The 13076-nt window shown below is 32.7% G+C and overlaps 2 protein-coding genes across 11 annotated transcripts in view; one reads left to right on the forward strand and one right to left on the reverse strand.

The window, feature by feature from the left end:
• Bmp2k (BMP2 inducible kinase) overlaps positions 1-13076 on the forward strand; it is a 134567-nt gene that overhangs the window by 97575 nt on the left and 23916 nt on the right. The window contains exon 15 of one of the 2 annotated variants that reach the window (XM_013363745.4): positions 5363-5473. The exons of the other annotated variant lie outside the window; for it this stretch is intronic. Within the exon in view, the coding sequence (XP_013219199.2) occupies positions 5363-5473 (111 nt within the window). The remainder of the gene's footprint in view (positions 1-5362; positions 5474-13076) is intronic. 2 annotated transcript variants of the gene reach the window in all.
• Positions 1-13076, reverse strand: part of Paqr3 (progestin and adipoQ receptor family member 3) — a 99632-nt gene that overhangs the window by 38107 nt on the left and 48449 nt on the right. The window lies entirely within an intron of this gene.

The following is a 13076-nucleotide window of genomic DNA, read 5'->3' on the forward strand; positions in this document are numbered from 1 at the left end:
GAAGATCAGGTAATATGTGTGTGTGCTTGTGCACATATGTATACCATTTTTATTGCAGTATTAACTGTAGAAAGATATTAGGTTCCAATTGAAAGTTCAGGAGGAACTTTTTTTGCAGGTCAGACTTGGAATAACCTCTGCCATTTGGAAAAATATCTCAGTGGTACCTAAACTACAGAAATCATGCTACAGGCCTTTGTACTTATTTAATTCAGCACATTTATACCAGAAAATACAAATTCTAATACCTGACAATGTATTTACTAGTAGGAAACTCAGTAAAATCACATAGCCAGGTATCAGTTTCACTTAATGGTACTTCCCTCAGGGTTGTCAGAAGAATTAAATGAAATAATGTCTTAAAAAGAGTCTGGGCACCCGGTTGATAAATGCCACTTTCCCTTTCCTTGCCTTCTGTATATTTCTTTAGGCTCTGACTTACAGGTTTTTTGACTTTCAACTGGTGTTTAAAAATTATATCTAAATTATTAAGTTTCTTAGTTGGTCACTTAAAAATCAAAGTAGAAAAGGGATTTGTGGACAGACATGTCAACAAAAAAAGGGACAGTGACAGCAAGAAACAGATAGAAAAAAAATCTACTTTTCTCTTTGGGGGTCCAAAGAAGGAGAAACATCTTTTATAAAATTTATTAAGAAATCAGTAATGTATAGGATATAGTATTGAAACATTTCCGCTTATGATTTTAATATTCAATCATAGTCATTTTAAGTATCTCTTTAAATAGAAGCTGTTATGTGTCTAATATTTCATCTTTTTGATAGGGCTTAAATTATACTGATAGGCAAATGGCCTCTTCTAGAACCTTAAGAATTTCAGTGCAAGGGTAACTGCAGTGAAACTTGGTGTTTGTCATTATTGGTTGGTTTCTTCTGTCCCTAACAACCTTTTCAAAAATGAATAAATACATTATTGATGTATTTGAAATGCCAAATAGGATGTTTGTACCTTTTTTCCTTGGTATAAATATTAATTTGTTAATGATTTTCCAATATTATTCTAAATTAGTTTATTTTTTGTTTTTGAAATGCTTTGAATTGAGAGGCTGGAAATCTTTATATGGTCCTTAAAGTACAGGCATTGCCCATGTAATGATGTAATGGTTGCAAAGCAACCAGTCAGAATAATACTTTCACATTTGGGGTTATTTCCTTAATGAAAGACAAAGGACATGCTGTCTAGGAAGTATTTTATTGAGGTATTATCAAGAAGGTAATTTTAAGAACTATTAATATTTTGAAAATTCTAAACTATTAGTAATTGGTAAAAATTCTTTTTAGTGATTTTCAGAAAAACAGTTGATTCTGTATAGGAGGCAAAGGGATTTAACATGAAAGAAACTAGTCTTTTACTTTCAGTGTAAATGAATGTTATTTATGGTTCAGAAGCTTTACTGGTTCTTAAGAGCAATACATTAAATCAAGATTAAGCTTTAGTAATAAAGCTTGTCTCAATATTTATTAAAAATTTAAGCTGGGTGCTGTGGCACATGCCTGTAATCCCTATGGCTTGAGAGGCTGAGGTAGGAGGATCACAAGTTCAAAGCCATCCTCAGCAATTTAGTGAGGCCCTAAGCAACTTAATGACACCCTTTCCCAAATAAAATATATACAAAAAAGGGCTGGGGATGTGGCTCAGTGATTAAGTGCCCCTGGGTTCAATCTTTAGCGTGAAGTAAATAAACAAATAAATAATTTAAAAAAATTTAAGCTTCTATCTGTTTTTTGTACCAAAACGTCTGGATTTGGTATGCAAACTTCAGAAACCTAATTGTCATAGTATTTAACATATTAAGCAGTAATTAAACAAAATACAGGTGTTTGGGGAAATTTCAACTTGCACTTGTTCACATAGTTGTGTAGGTGTAAATGTTAAGGATAATACTTAATGAAACATTTTTTGGTTGATTTATTTGTTTTTATTTAAAATTTCATAAAAATAACTGAAAGGAAGAATAGAAGATGCTAAATACTGTGATTGCTTTTCAGTACTTCTGAATATGTTTTATCTATGAAACCACAGAATAAAATTTGTGAGTCTATAATTAGTTTCTTATAAAACATTAACTCTCACACAACTTTCCAGGTATATTAGAATATTAGTATTACATTGAGACTGCTCTTTTAAAAAATCTTATTCATTGACCTTTGGGCCCTGTAGGACATTATCCATATATGCAGTACAATTCATTTTTTAGATTATTTTAATTTCATGGTGATATTGTAGAATATATTTTGCTTTTAGGAGTTTTAAGTCCTATCTTTTTTCCATCTGTATCAATTAAAATTCTTAAAAATAAACTGTATTCACCAAAACAATTTTTTTTGGAAGGCAGAAGGAGGTAAGTTTCTTACATTGGCCAAATTGAACTCAAGCTTTGATCTATGTTAAAGAAAACTAATCATTTAAAAATGATAGTTAAATACATTTTAGGGGTGACTGTATTTGAAAAGTAGCTTTATATAACCATTTTATTTTTTATTTATAGATAATTGATTGTTAAAAATTAATATCTATATTTGTATTTTTTTGTTCTGGGTCTCAGATTGTCATGTAAATTTTAGAAACCTTAAATGATTAAAAAAATTCCATTAAAAGTGATTTTGTTTTGTGGAACACTGAGAACATTATTTATTTTATTATAAATTTATTTTGATTTCGGTTCAAAAATAATTGGATAAATGAATTTTTCATAGAACCATGTCTTCCATATTTTTTATTTGTGGTGACTTCTATATAAAAATTAGTTTATCCCTATGTGATAATGTTTGTACTCTTGTCTTAACTGCATGATACTATTTGTATATTTACCATGAACTTACCAAAGTTTGATGGAAATAATATACCAAATGCATAAATATTCAAAGAGCCTTAGTAGTTATTTTGCAGTTTTATAACCTGGAAACTATTGGTATAGTAGTGGTTTATAAATTTGGTGACTATGTTAAAATGCAGATTCCCACGTTCCTACTTATAATTTTTCTGACTCATTAGGTTGTGGGTATGGTTAGTAATTGCATTTTATGTAGCAGTCTTCAAATCATGATGTAGATGGTTTAGGGTTGAAGTCTGGTCCTAATTCAGATTTAAATAAATACTTAATACTCTTAATCTTGCTTTTTAGAGGGCTCTTGGATATTGCTATGCTATTGCTATCATTTTGAGTTAGTCTCCCCCATTTGTGTTTTCCCACTCCCTATTTCCTTTGTCCTTAGTTTTAGATACTAGAATCTGGGAGATGGAGAAGAATAGGGAGTCTAGGAGAATTCTGATACAAGGCATAATTCCCTGGTATACAGTTATTCTGTAAGTACATTCAGGGCCTAACTTAAAAAAACAAAAAACAAAAAACATGGGTATCCATAGGTAATCACTGTGAATCATAGGATAGTCCTTAAAGTCTAATTGTGGCATCTCACAATAGGTGAGGAACCCTTCATTATATAAATTATTCTCCAACCTTACTTTTTCAGAAAGAGCTATGAGACTACCTTCTCTTTAATATTTGTTTTTGACAGCAAAGTCAATGGTTCAATGAACATTTGTTACTGGTTTCCTAAATTGAATATATGGTTAATATCTTTAAAATTAATGCCTAATATTTCTCTGTTATCCATTTCAGTAATGGAATTGAAGAGTAGCATTTTAGGAAGTTTTGTTTGTTCAGCAATCAATTGTCAGATGTGTTCAGCAATTCTTTATCAGTGCCTCACACCTCAACAAAACATTAGGGCTTCAACAAAATTTTAAATAAAAATTTAAATCCATAGTGCCATGTGGATGTTGCAGAGTTTGTCTTTGCTGTAAAAGCTGGCAATTGTATCCACTGTCTTAAAGGCAATTAGTTGTCTATAGGAGTAATTAATAAATTCAGAATAATGATGTGCTCCAGGGTCTTGCTTTGTCAAGAGTGTACTCCTTGGACCAGTGATATAATACTACCTTGGAACTTGTTGAGGTGCAAAATCTCAGAATGCACTCTATGCCTGTGGAACCAGAAGCTGCATTTTAACAAATCCCCGGATGATTGCAATGCACATTCTGTTTCAGAAGTATTATTATAGGGGATACTGCTTTACCTTGGTACTTTCTGCTTCTCTCTAAAGTACAAGTTATTTTAAGGAGTTTCATATCTGTTTGGATTCCCCTTCCACACTCTGCAGTCCTTTAGGATTCTATTGAAACCAAAATAATTACCCAAAGAATTTTTGAAATAGGCCAACCTAAATATGAATTGGACTTCATTGAAGGATATGGACCAAAGGTCTAGTCCCAGGAATGCCAAAATATCTACCTGAGTAAGTCTCAAGTAATATAATTTTGATTGCTAAGAATCAGACGAAAGAGACATCCTACAAAAGTCTGGAAGTTTCTAACTGATATAAGGATCTGCTATGTGGAAAGTTTGAGAGCTGCGAAAAGATAATCATTTCTAGGGAATGAAAACGTAACAGCTCTTCCTCAAACACGCCAGGCCTGCTTCTGCCTTTGAGTTTGTTTCAGCTCTAATTCTTCCTATGTGTTCTTTCCCTAGGCATTCACTCCTTAGCCTGTAAGACATTTCTTACCTAAATAATAGAATCAGTCTATTTATTAATGCCCACTTCTTTAATTCCTTTTATTCTGTACTACATTTTTCTTTATAACTTTATTCATTTTAAACATACTACATATATTTATTATCTCATTGCTTATTAATTTTTTTCACACCAACATAAACTACATGAAGACAGGGTCTTTGTTTTATGTTATGTACTAATTGCCTGGAACAGTGCTTGGCACATATTAGATACTCAAATATTTGTTGAATGAATAAATAAACTTCTTATCTGTGTTTTTGCATCTCCATGTTATGTGTGTGGGTAAATGATTTGATAGTAAAACAAATGAGAAATGAGTAATAAAATATAGGGAATTACTTTATTGCTATCAAGAAATAGGATTTCCTATTTTTATGATGAATGATCATTTGTGATGTTTTTTCCCATATTTATTTGGAGAAAGTTTTCCTTTCTTTATAAAGTATGGTTCAAATTTAGATTTAATATGTTATAAATTGTCATCAAGTAATATTTAACTGAACCTAACTAACCTATTAGGTTAATTGTATTTAGTGTAACCTAGCACTGATTATATTGTGAAATTTCTTTTGTAGCAACAAATATGTATTAAATTCAGGACTACATTTTAATACTTAGAATAATGGAACTCTGAATCTAATATTTTCCAAAAAGCTGTTACTTTGATTTTTGCTTTTATTTATACAGAAGTATATCACTTTTAATTTAAAGACCATTTTTGTTTTGTTTTATTTTTTTGTTTTGTTTCGTCTTATTTTTACAGATAGGCTCGAGGAGAGAGCATCCTCAGATAAGAATGTAGAACCACTTTCTGCTCCACATAACCATCCTCCAGAAGATCCTTTTGGTTCTGTTCCTTTCATTTCTCACTCAGGCAAGTTACATATGTAACATTACTGTCATTAAAAAAATACACACAGGAATAACAAACCTTATTAATAGAAAGTGGAAGTAAGAATCAGGTATTGGTTATAGAAAATAGATTATTTTAACCCATTATTTTAACCCTTACCCATCTTGGTCTTCCTGATGTTTGTCCCATTGAATTATTCAGTTGTGCCTTTGCCAATGTAAAAAAAATACTTATTTACATAACAGAAACATAACTATTTCTTTTTACCTTTTTTGTGGGTACTGCTAAAAAAAACAAGCTATGCATGAAAATATCTCTCTTTTATATATTTAAGATATAAAAATATTTTTATATTTTTGCATAAGAATATGGCATTTTTCTAGTTTATATGTACTTTTGTAGTTACATTTAAAAAGTATTAATGATTTTGTATTTGTCAAAATCATTTTGGTTTAGCTACTCTTTTCTTCTAATATCTCTGCTTTTGATTTCAATCCAGAATTTAAATATTGATATTATGCACTCTTTAAAAATATTTGTAGTAATAATTTCAAAGTATTTACCCAGTTAACAGTTGGAATATAATAGGATGGAATAAAATTCTACTTTGGAGTAAATTAATTTTTGTGTCTGAACAAAAAAGGCAATAGTGGAGAAAATTGGTTTCAAGTCCTGGTAAAGGGAATGATATTGGAAGAAATTATTGTTTGACAGAAGCTGAAGTTTTAGTTTAACATATTCAGCCATTTTCTTTGGTTTTGTTCTTTTATTTCTCACTCAAGTAAGTTATATAGTAACATCTTACTACTATTTTAAAAATACTTGCAAGAATGATATCAAAAGGAAAACTTAAGAATGTAAAGTCAAGGTGTGAATTGTGTATTTAGGATTTCTTATGGATACATGTAGCTTGTCAGCATTCAGATTTGGTTATCTAGAGTATATGATACAGTAAGCAAGATTGTTTCTAACTGCTTTCACATTCTGTTTTTCTCTTTGCCATTTTTGAAAGTAGTTTATATTCTTTTCATTTTCTGCTTGCTGCCTTCAATGTGTCTCTTTCATGGATGACTGGACATCCTTAACTTGGAAAATAGCTATCTGTGTGCATTAATTTAATTTGCATAAATGTGCTTCCTTACACCCCTATTATCCTAGGTGACAAAAGTATTATTTTTTTTCTTTAATTATAATGTCTTAAAATAATCTTTTATCAGCTTTCAAAAGCCTAGTATTCAATGAATCAAGATACTTATGTGTGTGCTTAAAGCAGTTTCCGGACTAACTCCTTTCCATACTCTAAAGAAGTGCATTATCTTCTTCAGCTTTTCATGTAGCTGTGCAACTACTTTATTTTGTATACACTCACACATACACACATACACACACATTTATGATTTATCATTTGTAATTTTAGATAGAAATAAAATATTGGGGCATTCATCATCCTTTAGGAGTAAAATTAATTAAATCTACTGAAACAAAAATTGTCCTCAGAAGCTTTTTAAAAAAATATTAAAAAAATGTTTAAAATTATAAATGGAACACAATATTTTTTGCTTGTTTATTTTTATGTGGTACTGAGAATCAAACCCAGTGCCTCACATGTGCAAGGCGAGCGCTCTGCCACTGAGCCACAACCCCAGCCCCTTTCTCATAAGCTTTAAGGAAAAAGAAAAATGAATTCTAGCTAATGAAAATATACTCTACCTAACGTTGTGAGACTAAAAAGCATCTGGAGATTTCTCAGACATAGGAGAGATAAACACAAGAAGTTACTACATATGTGTTATATATACAATACAGAATTAAATGTGTATGATGTCATCTTACTTGAATTTGAGAGTAGACAATTACTAAACAATTTTAAGTGCACCATATAGAGGATGTTACTTGAGAATAAAATGAATTTAATCGTACAGCAGAATGCTATAAGAATTTAGCAGGTTTTAAGTCCAATGTTAATATGTATTTGGGAAGTACCATTGTTCTGCTCTTTTTATTTAAAAAAATTCTGTTAGGACATTCTTTTTCTTTTTTTGTGGTACTGGGAATTGAACTCAGGGCCTTGCTTATGCTAAGCAGATACACTACCACTGAGCTATATTCCAGCCCTCTTTTAGAATTTTATTTTATTTTTTAAAATTTTTTTAAAAAATTTTATTATTGGTTGGTCAAAACATTACATAGTTCTTGACATATCATATTTCATACATTTGATTCAAGTGGGTTATGAACTCCCATTTTTACCCCGTATACAGATTGCAGAATCACATCAGTTACACATCCACTGTTTTACATACTGCCATACTAGTGTCTGATATGTTCTGCTGCCTTTCCTATCCTCTACTATCCCCCCTCCCTTCTCCTCCCCTCCCATCTTCTCTCTCTACCCCATCTACTGTAATTCATTTCTCCTCCTTGTTTTTTTCCCCTTTCCCCTCACTTCCTCTTACATGTAATTTTGTATAACAATGAGGGTCTTCTTCTATTTCCATGCAATTTCCTTCTCTCTCCCCTTCCCTCCCACCTCTTGTCCCTGTTTAACGTTAATCTTCTTCTCATGCTCTTCCTCCCTGCTCTGTTTTTGTTGTTCTCCTTATATCACAGAAGACATTTGGCATTTGTTTTTTAGGGATTGGCTAGCTTCACTTAGTATAATCTGCTCTAATGCCATCCATTTCCCTGCAAATTCCATGATTTTGTCAATTTTTAGTGCAGAGTAATACTCTATTGTGTATAAATGCCACATTTTTTTTATCCATTCATCTATTGAAGGGCATCTAGATTGGTTCCACAGTATAGCTATTGTGAATTGAGCTGCTATGAACATCGATGTAGCAGTATCCCTGTAGAATGCTCTTTTTAGGTCTTTAGGGAATAGACTGAGTAGGGGAATAGCTGGGTCAAATGGTGGTTCTATTTCCAGCTTTCCCAAGAATCTCCATACTGCTTTCCAAATTGACTGCACTAATTTGCAGTCCCACCAGCAATGTACAAGTGTACCCTTTTCCCCACATCCTCGCCAGCACTTGTTGTTGTTTGACTTCATAATGGCTGCCAATCTTACTGGAGTGAGATGGTATCTTAGGGTGGTTTTGATTTGCATTTCTCTGACTGCTAGAGATGGTGAGCATTTTTTCATGTACTTGTTGATTGATTGTATGTCCTCCTCTGAGAAGTGTCTGTTCAGATCCTTGGCCCATTTGTTGATTGGGTTATTTGTTTTCTTATTGTTTAATTTTTTGAGTTCTTTGTATACTCTGGATATTAGGGCTCTATCTGAAGTGTGAGGAGTAAAAATTTGTTCCCAGGATGTAGGCTCCCTATTTACCTCTCTTATTGTTTCTCTTGATGAGAAAAAACTTTTTAGTTTGAGTAAGTCCCATTTGTTGATTCTTGTTATTAACTCTTGGGCTACAGGTGTTCTATTAAGGAATTTGGAGCCCGACTCCACAATATGTAGATTGGAGCCAACTTTTTCTTCTATCAGACGCAGAGTCTCAGATTTGATGTCAAGCTCCTTGATCCATTTTGAGTTAACTTTTGTGCATGGTGAGAGAAAGGGATTCAGTTTCATTTTGTTGCATATAGATTTCCAGTTTTCCCAACACCATTTATTGAAGATGCTATCCTTCCTCCATTGCATGCTTTTAGCCCCTTTATCAAATATAAGATAGTTGTAATTTTATGGATTGGTCTCAGTGTCCTCTATTCTGTATCATTGGTCTCCCCGCCTGTTTTGGTACCAGTACCATGCTGTTTTTGTTAATATTTCTCTGTAGTATAGAGAAATATTAGTCTGGTATCGCTATACTGCCTGATTCACCTTTCCTGCTTAGAATTGTTTTTCCTATTCTGGGTCTTTTATTTTTCCATATGAATTTCATGATTGCTTTATCTATTTCTACAAGAAATGCCATTGGGATTTTGATTGGCATTGCATTAAGCCTATAGAGAACTTTTTGGTAATATTGCCATTTTGATGATGTTAGTTCTGCCTATCCATGAACAAGGTATATTTTTCCATCTTCTAAGGTCATCTTCTATTCCTCTCTTTAGGATTCTGTAGTTTTCATTGTATAAGTCTTTCACCTCTTTTGTTAGGTTGATTCCCAAGTATTTTATTTTTTTTGAGGATATTGTGAATGGAGTGTTTTTCCTCATTTCCATTTCAGAAGATTTGTCACTGATATACAGGAATGCGTGTTGATTTTATATCCTGGCACTTTGCTGAATTCATTTATTAGCTCTGGTAGTTTCTTTGTAGACCCTTTTGGGTCTGCTAGGTATAGAATCATGTCATCCGCAAATAGTGATAATTTAAGTTCTTCTTTTCCTATTTTTATGCCTTTAATTCTTTCATCTGTCTAATTGCTCTGGCCAGTGTTTCAAGAACTATTTTGTATAGAAGTGGTGAGAGAGGGCATCTCTGTCTTGTTCCAGATTTTAGAGGGAATGCCTTCAATTTTTCTGTGTTCAGAATGATGCTAGCTTGAGGCTTAGCATAGATAGGTTTTACAATATTGAGGTATGTTCCTGTTAATCCTAGTTTTTCTAGAGTTTTGAACATAAAGGGATGCTGTACTTTGTCGAATGCTTTTCCTGCATCTATCGAGATGATCATATGGTTCTTATCTTTAAGTCTATTGAAGTGGTGAATAACATTTATTGATTTCCGTATATTGAACCAGCCTTACATCCCAGGGATGAATAGATCATATATTATGTCACAGGGCAACTCTTAGAAATTATAAAGGAGTAAAGATAATACCATGCATCCTATCTGATCAAACTGGAAATCAACGATAAAAGAAGGAAGGAAAAATCATGCATCACTTGGAGAATGAACAATAGGTTACTGAATGATCAGTGGGTTACAGAAGACATCAAGGAGGAAATTAAAAAATTCTTAGAGATAAATGAAAACAGACAAAGCATATTGGAATCTATGGGACACAATGAAAGCAGTTCTAAGAGGAAAATTCATTGCTTGGAGTTCATTCCTTAAAAAAAGAAAAAAACAACAAATAAATGATCTCACACTTCATCACAAAACCCTAGAAAAAGAAGAGCAAAACAACAGCAAAAGTAGCAGAAGGCAAGAAATAATTAAAATCAGAGCTGAAATCAGTGAAATTGAAACAATCGAAAAAATTGACAAAACTAAAAGTTGGTTCTTTGCAAAAATAAAGTAAGATCGACAGACCCTTAGCCATGCTAAGGAAGAGAAGAAGAGGGAGAACTCAAATTACTAGCATACGGGATGAAAAAGGCAATATCACAACAGACACTTCAGAAATACCGAAGATAATTAGAAATTATTTTGAATCCTTATACTCCAATAAAATAGAAGATAGTGAAGATATCGATAAATTTCTTAAGTCATATGATCTGCCCAGATTGAGTCAGGAGGATATACACAACCTAAACAGACCAATATCAATTGAGGAAATAGAAGAAACCATCAAAAGACTACCAACTAAGAAAAGCCCAGGACCGGATGGGTATACAGCAGAGTTTTACAAAACCTTTAAAGAAGAACTAATACCAATACTTTTCAAGCTATTTCAGGAAATAGGAAAAGAGGGAGAACTTCCAAATTCATTCTACGAGGCCAACATCACCCTGATTCCTAAACCAGACAAAGACACGTCTAAGAAAGAAAACTACAGACCAATATCTCTAATGAACATAGATGCAAAAATCTTCAATAAAATTCTGGCAAATCGGATACAGAAACATATCAAAAAGATCGTGCATCATGATCAAGTAGGATTCATCCCTGTTAGAATTTTAAATCTTAACTTTGATAATGTAATAGATTAGCTTATATTTTGTCTTTTTTCAATTTATTATTATTTTACAAAATAACTTTCTTTGTGGTACTGGCAGTTGAACCCAGGATATAGCACATGCTAGGAAAGTGTGCTATCATTGAGCTATGTCCCTAGTCTTGTTTTGTTTTGGTTTTTGGATGAAGTTCTGCTGGGTTGCCCAGGCTGGTTTCAAGTAATTTTCCCACCTTACTGTCCCTAGTAGCCAGGATGACAGGTGCCATTATTGCTTGGATTGAGGAGTGTTTTTTTTTGTGTGGGTTTTTTTTTTTTTTTTTTAATGTATGTGTGGTGCTGGGAATGGAACCTGGGCCTTACACATACTAGGGAAATATTCTACCACTGAGTTGTATTCCCAACCCTCAAATAATTTTTAATTGAAACTTCATTTTTATTAAAATAATGTGTGTGTGTGTGTTAAAGTCAGATATAAACTAGGCTTATTATGGAAATAAAACTATGATTGCTTCCTTTTGATATTCTTCCCTGTTAAATACCTCTTCCTTAGAGGTGATTTTTTTCCTTCTGGTCTTTTAATATATCATGCTATTTTGCTACATTTTATCCCTTCCACCACAATTTTAGATAATACCTACAAACTTCTTGTTATGGGTAATGAGGATTTAGATTAATTGCACTGCTGGCCCCTGTCACACAAATATACTAACCATGACATACAGTCGTGTGGTACATAATGATATTTGGTCAATGAAGGACCATATATATGATCACAACTGCATAAGATTATAATTAAGATTATATATCTAGGAGGTGGGCATGTATGTAGCTCAGTGCTAGTGTGTGTTTAGCATGCCTGTGGCCTTGGGTTAGGTCTTTAGTGTGTTTGCACATGTGGACACATACACTCAATTAACATTGCCTACTGATGCTGTAGCTATCTTAGTTTCTATCAGCTCACTCATGTTCACATTAAGTGGACTAATGATGCATTTCTCAGAACATATCCTAGTTTCTTACAGTTTTTAAGTGATGCATGACTGCATATATGGGTATCCTTTTCCTCCCATTCTTCTAGCACAGTTTTTAGGTGAATCAGTATTCAACATGTGCATTCTTTGAATATGTAAGTATTTGTCATCACAGAGGTCCAGTGTGCCATGCACATTGCCTTTCCTCTGTAAGGTTTTGTTTCTCCTGGAGTTGATTTCTGTGTTTATAATTACTATGAATTCTCTTTGCTTAGTTTTTTAAAAAATAGTTTTTTAGTTGTAGATGGACACAATGTATTTATTTTTATGTGGTGCTGAGGATCGAACCCAGTGCCTCACAAATGTAAGGCATATGCTCTACCACTGAGCTACAGCCTTTTTAATATATCCTGCATTGATTAATCTGCATTTGGAAGTGCAAATTTCTTTCCAGTTTAAGGTGGCTATCATTTTCATTTTTATCTGATTATATCTCTTTGGAACTGTGCAGTCTGAACTGATTACTTTTTGGGCCTGCAATGCAACTGTAATCCTAGTATGTTCTTTAACTTTACCCTTTGGTCTTCTGGAAATTCCAGTATCTCCTCTGTTCTTTGTAGAACAACTCTTCTGATCATTTCTTGAGAAAGTATTCATGGTAGAACAAATTTTCATAAACTTTGATACCTAAAAATCTCTCTTTTTTCTCTTAAAACTGACACTAGACCAATCAAATGATTAGGAAAATAGTTTTTAGGTTAAACTTTTCTCTGTGAATTCTAGAGGCACTGCTTTATTGTATTCTGCCTTCTCATAGTGCCACTTTGAAATCCAATGCCATTCTTATCATTGATCTTT

Source organism: Ictidomys tridecemlineatus, chromosome 9 (assembly GCF_052094955.1).
Source record: "Ictidomys tridecemlineatus isolate mIctTri1 chromosome 9, mIctTri1.hap1, whole genome shotgun sequence".
In the NCBI taxonomy this organism is placed as follows: domain Eukaryota; kingdom Metazoa; phylum Chordata; class Mammalia; order Rodentia; family Sciuridae; genus Ictidomys; species Ictidomys tridecemlineatus.